Source organism: Neophocaena asiaeorientalis, unplaced genomic scaffold, assembly GCF_003031525.2.
Source record: "Neophocaena asiaeorientalis asiaeorientalis breed wild unplaced genomic scaffold, Neophocaena_asiaeorientalis_V1.1 scaffold79, whole genome shotgun sequence".
Lineage (NCBI taxonomy): Eukaryota > Metazoa > Chordata > Mammalia > Artiodactyla > Phocoenidae > Neophocaena > Neophocaena asiaeorientalis.
In genome coordinates, this window is record NW_020175402.1 from 8,871,088 (window position 1) to 8,881,046 (window position 9,959).

Consider the following 9,959-nt stretch of genomic DNA (forward strand, 5'->3'; position numbering starts at 1 on the left):
GGCGGCATAGATGGCAAGGAGGGTGAGCAGTGCCATGCAGGACACAGCACAGCCGATCACAAGGGGGACCGAGGGGGAGCCTGCCAGCTCCAGGGTCTGGGGCAGAGGGGCAGACCGTCAGATGGGTCACTGGGAGAGGGCAGCTACAGGGGTGCCATCGCCCTCCCCACCTCCTGTCTAGGACAGACTGGCACCTGCACCTGTGTCACACCCACACACATAAGGGGACTCACCACTGCCTCCACACGTGCACAGAGCAGACCCAGTCACGTACGTGGACGTGTATTTATGCTGTCACCCGCACTCTTCCACACACAACCAGACACACGTGTGTGTGTATACACATGCAATCACCCACCGCCACACACCCCTGGGCACGTGGCATCGCTGTGAGCACCATCCCAGGGGCACAGACTTCCACGTGCAATCCCACAAGTACACCCACGCAAACGCCACGTGGGATCACCCAGATCCCCGCCAGCATTGTCACAGATGGCCACTGGCACCCAGGAGCCTCTTCTCCGGCCCAGCCCAGGCACTTCCCTCCCACTCACCAGGTCCCTGGGCGGCTGGGCCAGCACAGCAAAGGTGGACAGGTGCTGGCACTGGCAGCGAGTGTGGGCTGCCTGGGTCTCCAGGGTCTGGCAGCTCTCAGTGTCCCAGTCCCCTGAGCTGGCATCTCTTGGGTGGAGGAAGAGGTGGAATGAGCCCCAGCCCAGCTCCACGGCCCCACCCCCAGTGCTGGCCACTGCCCAAGGACAGGTGAAACCCAGAGCAAGGCCACATCCAAGAGGCAGGCAGGCAGGCAGCGGGAGCCACAGGGTTTGCCCTTGATCCCTTAGGCCAAGGATGGTGCCAAGGCACCCTCCCTCTGGCCTTCCAGGCAGGACATCCCCTCATGAGGGAGGAGTCCCAGGGCTGCAGCCTTCCCCACACAGAGCCCCTGCCCAACTCACGCTCTGGAGTAGTCCCAGCTGGCACAGTGGGGATCCGTGGTGCCCTGCGGAGCAGAAGACCTAAGTGCAGCGTGGGTGGGAAGCTGCCCACCCATGACCACCCCCATCCTGCCATGGCAGGCCCCACACAGGTCAGCGGCTATCAGCCTGCCATCAAGGCAGACCACCTCCCCATCAGACAAGCCTTTGACTGCCCTGGCTGGGGCATACCCAGGGTCCCTGCCCAGGGCCCCACTCACGTTGATGATGTAGGAGAGCTCCACGGTGATGAGGGGCTCAGCTAGTGGCTGGGTGGGGGGCCTCACAGTCACTGTCATCACCCTGGATGTGACGGCCAGCGGGGGCCTGGGGGCAGATGCTGAGGTCAGCTCCTGCCAGCAGGTGCCCAGACCAAGTCAGGAACCCTGAAGGTGCTTTGGATCGAGGGCAGGAGGCTACCATGGTGCCAAGGCCAGGGGAAGGCCTAGAGTTCAGTGGGGCCCAGGACTTTGGGTGAGGTCTAGAGCTCAGTCCAGCACCCCCTGCACCCCCTCTGAAGCCTCTGGGAGCTGCATGGATGTCTTGGAGAAGCACCTGTGTCCAGAGCCAGGCGAGGGGTCCCTGAGGCTGCAAATGGATCTCTCTGTGGCCAGCATGGGCTCAGCCCTCCTTCCCTTACCTGGGTCTCCCTGGATCCACAGCAGTCCCATCCACCCCTCCCAGGGACTCACCTGGGGGGCGGCAGGATGAGGCCGAGGGTGCGGTAGAGCACAGCACCAATCACAAAGTAGGAGGAGGACTCCTCAGGGTCTGCTGGGAGGAGGCGCTGGTGGGAGTGGCCTGGGCCAGGGGGCACAGTTCCTGGGCCTCTCCCCCTGCCAAGGCTGCCTGCTGTCCCGAATGCGGCCGGCTTCCCTGGGGAGGAGAGGCTGAGCACCTCCTTGGGTAGGAAGAGGCGGTCCTCTGAGTACCGCACCCAGTCCTTCATGCCCCGGCGGCCGCGCATGGGGAACGTGATGTCGCTGGACACAGCCGAGACGGGCTCTCGCTGAATGCTGATCACTGCAGAGGACAGACAGAGACAGAAACAGAGGGGAAGGTCACAGAGGAAGAGATGAATGTGGGGGAGACAGACAGCAGGAAGGCAGATGCAGACACCAAGGTTGGTACAAAGAGGCAGACATGTATACAAAGAAACAACAAAGAGACGGAGCATGGGAAGAAACGTGGAGACCGAGATACAAATAAGGGGTTAAACGAGGGAAAGGCAGGGCCCAGAGAAAGAGAGGAAGATAGGAAAAGCCCCCTCAGAAACCATCCCTCCCCCAGGGCGTCCTGGGTTTGGCCACATCCAGCACCCCCTCCCCTGCCTGCCTCCTTGTACCCAGGTTATCTGTGACAATCAGAGAGCTCTGAAAGGCCTTGAGAGCATCGCCCACCAGGTGAATGAAGTCCTCCACGACCCGGAGCAGGTGCACAGAGCCAGGGGACACCTGGGGACAGACAGGGCGTAAGGGACCAAGGCAGGGGTGGGCCATGGGGGAACAAGCCTGGAAGCCCAGCCCCTTACCTGCTGAGCATCATCCCACTTGTCCTTGTTCTCTGCATCCACCATGAAGCTCACCACCTGGAAGAAGCGCTGGGGAGAGAGCAGTGGGTGTTGGGAGGTCCCAGCCCCAGGGAGAGTAGCTTCCCCGCCACAGCCATACCTGCCACCCCCCCACAGACTCTGCTATAGGGGCCCGGCCTCCCCCTTCAATCTAGGGCTTCTGAACCTTCGGCCCTCCTTCCTCTTGACAGGGTAGAGGGTACCTGCACGTCATCAGCCGAGGGCACATAGGTGGCTCTCTTGAAGGTGTCAGTGACATTCCTCAGAATGTCCACGGAGAAAAGCAGGTCCCCACTGTAGTAGGTGCGCCGGGCCAGCAGCTCCTGCAGGCTCCGCACCACTTGTGACATGCCCTCGCCCGCCAGCATGCGCTGCCCCTTGGCCAGGTGCTCCCGAAGCTGCCAGTGACAGGTAGGCTGCTGTCACCAGAGTGTCAAGAGCTGGGACCCGCCCCTGGCCCATCCCACTCCAGTCCACCCACCACTTGCATCCAGAGGGGAAGGGTCAGATAGAGATGCTCAAAGAGATCATGGGGAGACAGAGTCTAAGAAAGAGACCCATAAAGAGAGAGAATCCTCAAAGATACGTAAAGACTGAAATAGTAACAGCAAAAGAAAGAAGGAACTCAGATATACATATAAAAGACGATAAGCACAGTTGAGGGACAAGGCACCTCCCTAATCCAAAGAGGCCATCACAGGCTGGAGTGTAATTCGCTCTCTCTCTCTCTCTCTCTCTCTCTCTCTCTCTCTCTCTCTCTCTCAAATACGAGCTCCAAGCACAAACACAACAAATACCGGTTACAGTCAGACGAGTACACACAGGCCACGCTCGCTAACAACATTCTTACCCCATGGCGGGCCCTGGGCTGGGCACTGGGGACATAAAAATAATTTCAACTTTGTCCCTGCCTTCAAGGAGCTCCCAGTCTCACAGGACACAGACATTGTGATGAGCACTCGTAACACCTAATGACTGAGAAGCTCAGGGGGCTGTAGGAGCACAGGGGGAGGCACTGGGGATAAGGGAAGACATCTGAGAATCAGGCCTTGAGGGATGAGTAGGAGTTTGTCAGACAAGGGGAGGCACAGCCAGGCAGAAGTGGGCACATCGTACGTACGCCAAGGCACATGGGCACGAGCAAGAATCGAGTTCCCTCCACGCCCCCCAGAGTCTGGGACAGATCCTGTGCCGCCCCAGCCCAGCAGGGTGCACTCACCGACAGATACAGGTAGCGGTACTCGTGGGAGATGCAGCGGGCAAAGCTGGGCAGCCCCCAGTAGGCCACGCCCTGGGCACTGAGGAGACAGCGGCGGCTGGCAGACCCTGCAGGGGGACAGGACAGAGGGTTGGGTGTGGGGGCCGAGCTCTCACCCACTTCACTCCACACCTCAGGATGGAGGCTCAAAGAGGCTGGGGGCCCGGAAGGGAGCGGCAAGAATGGTGGGTGTGGGAGGCGTGCAGCGAGAGCCACCCGCCCCTTACCTGAGGCGTTGGGGGGGCACTTGTTGTAGATGATCTCTCCAGCAGCCGCCTTCTTCCACATCATCAGCATCACGTACTCGTCCCTGCACATCTCATGGAAGGCTGTTGGTACAGCGGAGGGGCTCAGCCAGGCCCAGGCACTTGCCCCCAAAGCCCCAGGGTCCAGCGGGCAATACCTGGACACCTCTTCTCACTGCAGGGCTTCACCTCCTCTCCGGTGCCCTCGCAGGGGTATCCCTGAGAGCCTGTGGCCTGGCACATGCGGAAACGGCGCTGCCAGCCTGTGTCACATGTCTTGGAGCACAGGCTCCACGCGTTCCACGGCCCCCACTTGCCGTCTGTGGCTGCAGAGATGGGGGGCGTGAGTGGCCCCAGGCGCCCCCTGGGCCAGGGCCGCCACCTGCCGCCCCTGTGCCACGCACTCACCCGGGCACTCAAGGTTGCCGCACTCCCGGGTGTCAGTGAGGGCCCCGGTACACGTGGCCCAGGCTGGGCCCGCCACGCTGCACTTCCGGCTGCGCTGCTGGGTCCCATTGGCACAGGACATGGAGCACGGGCCCCAGGGACCCCATTCTAGCCACTGGCCTTCCACTGCATGGGGAGACACAAGCAGGGTTGGCTGTTGAGCAAGGGTGTGGGGATGCGTCAGGGCAGAGCACCGCAGGGAGATGGCATTCAGATTTGAATAAGGCCAGACCCACTGGAGAGGGGTGGAGGAAGTGGGGCTGGAGGGAGCTGGTGGTGCCTGGGCCTGGGCCTGCCTGCCTGCCACCAGCTCCAGGAACACAGGACTCCTCTCCACTCAGCACTGAGGCAATAGCTCTCTTCTGGCTAGGGAAACGGGCCCCAGGCCACCTTCTGATCTTTGCCCACATGTAAGCCCAGCTTTGTGTCCCCTCACAGCCCAGCTGGCCATGAGCACCAAAGTGCTATGAACAACAAGGGTAGTCCAGGGCTCAGGGGAAGGGGCACTGGCGAGCAGCCCCCTTTAGATGGAATCACAGGGTGCCAACTCCAAGTAGGCTGGGCCAGGTCACCTCCCACGCTGGCAGGTAGACTTTGCCAGTCTCCCCATGCTTGGTCAAAGTTCACTGGGGTTCCCCCAGGGGCAGGGCACTGGACCTGACTTCCTCCCCTTTCCCGACCCCCACCCCGGCTGGGCAGCGCCCGCCTGAAAGCCCACGGGTGCTACTGACCCGGGCAGGCGGCCATACTGCAGAGCTTAGTCTGCAGCTCGGGACCCTCGCAGGCCTTGCCGCCGTGCTGGGGGGGCACGCAGGTCCGCATCCGGCTCCGGGACCCCCGCCCGCAGCTGCGGGAGCACAGGCTCCAGGACCCCCACTCCTCCCACACGCCGTGCACTGCAAGGAAGCACGTGGCCGGTGGCTGGGCGGCACCTTGGCCCCGCCCACTGCCCACCCGCCCACCAATCAGGAGCTCTGGCAGCTCTGCCACCGCTCCTCATTGGCTCTTCCCTGGGCCCCAGGATTCCGCCCTTTGGGGGTGGGGGGATGTGGAAGACACAGACTTCTAGTCCCAACTCACACAGGACACTGCCTGTGGACACCCGGACAGGGAGACTACAATCAACCCAGGAGGGGAGCCAGGGGTCCTCCTCTCCTGGGGGCACAGTAAAGTCCAGGAAAGGGCTCAATATCTACCCCACCTTACCCCATCCCCATCCCTCCCCACCCCAGATCCAGAGCAAGAATCCAACATGGCAGGCCTGGGGCAAGAGAATGCCCCTCCCCACCCCAAGCGCAGGGACACACAAATAGACACGACCCTCCACATAGACACTGACACAAAAAGCTCACATTGGAACACGGCTTTGCCCCACCCCTTTGCAAGCTCCTGGCACACCCCCAGTTGCCAAGACCCCTTCCCAGGCAGCCCTACTTTAAGTTCCCAGCCAGGAGCTGATCTGGCCTAGGCACCACTTGGCTCCCTCAGGCGCAAGGGGCAGGACCCGCTGAAGCTGCCGAGCCCCTCCTGACCGACAGGCTGTCCCCACGGGCACATGCACATTTTCAACAGCTCCATGCTGAACTGAGGAAGGCTTCAGGGTCTAGGGGAGGCTCCCTGGGGAGTGGGATAGGGAGTCAGAGGAGGGAGGGGAAGGTCAGAGAGAGCTTCATTTTTTTTTTTTAAGTGGCATTTCTTTTAGATCTTGAAGGACAGGCTGAATTTTAATAGCCAAGGTAGAGGTGGAGGGGATAGGATGAGAATAGGCAAGTGCAGGGCGGTGGGAAAGTGCAAGAGGTGCCGGTGTGGCCAGAGCACAGGGAACACGGAAGGCGGTGAGGGTAAAAAGACAAGCCTTGATTACCAGGACGTAGGCATCAGGGGAGTGATGTGCCCAGAACCAAGCCTGCTGGTGCGGGCCTTGGTCTGATTCATCTGTGTCCCTGATGCCCTGTGTGGGGCTGGGCCCGGTGTGGGGGTTGGGGGGACAGTCAAGTTTGCTGAATGAAAGGAAGAGGCAACCAACCATCTTTGGAAGATGAACTTGCCCGAGTCCCAGGCAGGACCCGACCCTGCAGGCAGACTGGGCGGGGAGGACGGGCATACCTGGGCAGGTGGCTGAATTGTTGCAGGGCCGGGTCTCCCGCAGGGGCCCGCTGCACAGGGTCCCATAGGGGGAGGACACGCAGGAGCGGGTCCGCACCTGCAGGCCCTGCCCACACGTCAGGGAACACACGCTCCACGGGGACCACTCCTCAGCCGCTGGGTCGCCTACGAGAGAGGGACAGGGTCGGCGGCAGGGGGCATCTCCCAAGCACTCAGTCTCATAGGAATCCTCCTACCCTGACCCCAAGTGACAGGCTCTTCAGGAGGCAATCCAGCCCTGCCCACAGGCCTCGCATGGCAGAGAGACACGACTGAGCTCCAGGACATAGACATAGACAGGCACACGCCAAGCACACATGCCACCAGACGCCACAGAGTCGGGCCCCCGCCGCAGAGGAAGGGAGGCGGGCCCGAGTTACCTGTCTGCGCCATGTACAGCCCAGGCTCATCTGCAGACCTTGGCCACTGGGTTTTCACCTTCGGTTCCTCTTCCGGCTCCTCACCTGGAAAACGGAGGTTGTGGCAGGGGCTCAGCAGAGGCCAGCTCAGTCCCGCCAGGGTGGCACAGAGAGGGCAGCCTTGCTCACCCTCAGCCAGAGGGTCTGGAACCAACTGCAGGCAACGCTGAAAGAGCATCACGTCCTGCCCCCTGCCCCACCAACACCATTTTACAGATAAGGAAACTGAGGCTCAGAAGGCCACGCAGGGCTTGCCTACAGCCTCACGACTGTCTTTTCCTCCTGCCTCAGCCAAACTGGGGGAGACTGGAGAGGAGTGGCCGCTCATATTACTGAGCTCTGGGAGGCTTCTGTGCCAAGTGCTGTCCCTACCTATCTCCTTAACCCTCCCCTGGGAAGTAGGGACCATCACCTCCGTTTAAAGATGAGAAAACTGAGGCCGAGAGAGGGGAAGTGACTTGTCCAAGATCACACAGCTTGGAAAGCCTCAAGTCCAGTCTCTTTCCCCTCACAGGGCTGACCCTAAGGCAGACAAACAGCCAAGGTGAGCAGTTGTGACCACTCCGTAAGCTTGCCTCTGGGACACGATTCATGCCAAGCCAGGGGCTGGGCCTGGGGCCCAGATTCTGCTCCCCAAGCAGCGCTGGACTGTGACCTGGAGGCACAGGTCAGAAGGCCGCTCCTCTGAGACCTAAGGGCCTGGGGCAGGTGCCTCCATCCAGCAGACCCTACTCCCCCCCGCCCTGCGGCCAGCGAGCAGCAGGCTCTCTGGGATCTGCTGCTGCTGCCTCGGCCCCCGCCTCACCGGGCTCTTGGCTGCCCGATTTCTGTGTCTGGTCTAGGCCTTGGAAGCACTGCCAGCCCTGGAGGAGAGGCTGGGAGCTCCCATTCTCCAAAGCCAGGCCCTCCTGCTCAGACGTGAGCTCATCAGGCCCTCTCCCACAGGCTGGGTAGCAGGGATGGTGGCAGACGTGAGTACGGGGGAGAAAGACCCAGCTCACGTAGAGGCTGCTGGGCAGGTGGGATCGGAACAGTATTTTGGGACAGGGCTCAGCCTACGCTGTCCCCAGACTAGAAGGTATTCCTCTCCCCTACTCCCAGGCCCTCTCCTATTTCTGAACACCAGGTCAGCACCGAACAGGCACTCTGTGTTGGATGGAACCCAAGAAGGCTGTACTCTTCCTGCCCTCTGCCGCCCAGTCCAGGCTCTGCGTCTGAGAGAAAGCTCTTCCTCACCAGGCATGAAGAGTGGCCACTCTGAGCAAACCTGCTGTCCACAGGGCCCTGAGCTGCCACTCAGCCCAGCCTCTGGTCTCATCCACTCCCGGGCCCTTCCCTCCATTTCAGCCACCAGTCCCAGGACCTGGTCTTCATCATCCCCGAAACTGCTCCACCATCTCTGAAACCTGCATCTCCCCACCCCACAGGACACCTTCAGAGTCAGGCAACCCCGGTCCCAACTGGGGCGTGGACACTGACCAGCTGTGTGACCGTGGGCAAGTGTCTTTGCCTCTCTGACCCTGTTTTCTGACCTCTGTAGAACGATACTCAGAATACCCCCTACCCTGAGGGCTGACCTCAGGACTTCCTGACAGGAGATCACGAAGCCCTCAGCACCCTGCTTGGACATGGGGAGTGCTCAGAAGGCAGCAACCATCTGGTTTATTTTCACCATCTTCCCTTCCCTCAACACCTCCACCCCTTCAGCACCCTCACGTGCCACCACCCCTCAGCCCCCTGGGCCTCCTCCCTCTGAACAGCATCTGCCATGGCTCCTGGCCTCACTTTGGGCCCTGCCTCTATCAAGACCACAGAGAAGGTGCTGGAACCATGCCTGGCAGCTCCCGAATCCCCTCACCCAGCCTCTCCACCACACCCGCTCAGCCACTCCCCAGCCCTGGAGACTGTGACAAACCGCCTTCTCCACGCCCACCCCCAGGCTGCTAAAGAAATCTACAGCTGTGCCAACTGCCACGACAGATTCAGGGATGCACATCCGATGGCCGAGCAGGGCTCCCTGCCTTCCCCGTCCCCCGCCTCGGCGGGCTGTGCCAGACCTTGACCTCTCTGCTCAAGCCCATCTCCGCCCACTCCCTCTGCAACAAGCTCCTTTACAGAGAAAGCAGAAGCTATGACACGGGACCCCCCACCCACCCCGACTTCTTGCCTCACCCCTCCAACTCCCAACTTTCCTGAAGCCCTTCTCTTCACAAAGACCAGCCCCTCATCCCAGTGCCGCCTTCTATTCCTCCCGCCTACCTTCTCCGGAGGGCTCCACCCATCATCCCCTCTCATCAGCATTTCGTCAACATTCTCCGCGAGGCAGCCTGGGAACAGATCTAGGCCCTTTCCATTCTCAGAGGGGCCCTCCTCTGACCCTCCTGCCTTCTCTGGCTACTGCCCTCGGCTACTCTTCACCATCAATGAGTAGTCCACAGATGGCACTCCAGTTTCTCACCTGCCACTCACATCCTGGCTCAGATGTCACCTTGCCTGGTAAATCCACTGCAGTCTGGCTTCTGACCACATCTTCTGCTGAAACCGTTCTTGACAGAGTCATCAGTGCCCTCCTTGTTGCTAAATCCTATGGGCTTTGCAGGCCTCATCCTGCCCCAGCCCTTGGCAGCATTTCGCCCTGCTGACTCTCCAGCCCTGAAACACTCCCCTCCCTGACTCGCCTGGCTTCCTGCTACCTCTGCCCTGCCTCTTTGGCCTGTCTGTTTTCCTGCTGCTTCCCACGTCTGGCATCCACACTTTGTCCTGTTTTCACAGGACAACACCGCCCCCCACCAGGCTTCATTAACCCCCTCTGAATGGCTGCTCCGAAGTCGTTGCGCCACCCACCGAACCTGTGCTTCACTCCCGTATAGCTTCCTGCCTCCTGGACAGGTCGCCTGATGG

The 9,959-nt window shown here is 61.1% G+C and overlaps 1 protein-coding gene across 1 annotated transcript in view; it reads right to left on the reverse strand.

Moving 5' to 3' along the window:
* ADGRB2 (adhesion G protein-coupled receptor B2) overlaps positions 1 to 9,959 on the reverse strand; it is a 32,602-nt gene that overhangs the window by 9,892 nt on the left and 12,751 nt on the right. Inside the window, exons 3-17 of the mRNA XM_024766810.1 lie at positions 7,020 to 7,103; positions 6,601 to 6,765; positions 5,226 to 5,390; positions 4,456 to 4,620; positions 4,206 to 4,373; positions 4,030 to 4,131; positions 3,764 to 3,870; positions 2,748 to 2,942; positions 2,506 to 2,574; positions 2,320 to 2,428; positions 1,667 to 1,997; positions 1,196 to 1,301; positions 957 to 1,000; positions 555 to 681; positions 1 to 96 (exon numbers count right to left, since the gene is read on the reverse strand). The exon at positions 1 to 96 is cut by the window's left edge and continues 4 nt beyond it. Of these exons, the coding sequence (XP_024622578.1) occupies positions 1 to 96; positions 555 to 681; positions 957 to 1,000; positions 1,196 to 1,301; positions 1,667 to 1,997; positions 2,320 to 2,428; positions 2,506 to 2,574; positions 2,748 to 2,942; positions 3,764 to 3,870; positions 4,030 to 4,131; positions 4,206 to 4,373; positions 4,456 to 4,620; positions 5,226 to 5,390; positions 6,601 to 6,765; positions 7,020 to 7,103 (2,033 nt within the window). The remainder of the gene's footprint in view (positions 97 to 554; positions 682 to 956; positions 1,001 to 1,195; positions 1,302 to 1,666; positions 1,998 to 2,319; positions 2,429 to 2,505; positions 2,575 to 2,747; positions 2,943 to 3,763; positions 3,871 to 4,029; positions 4,132 to 4,205; positions 4,374 to 4,455; positions 4,621 to 5,225; positions 5,391 to 6,600; positions 6,766 to 7,019; positions 7,104 to 9,959) is intronic.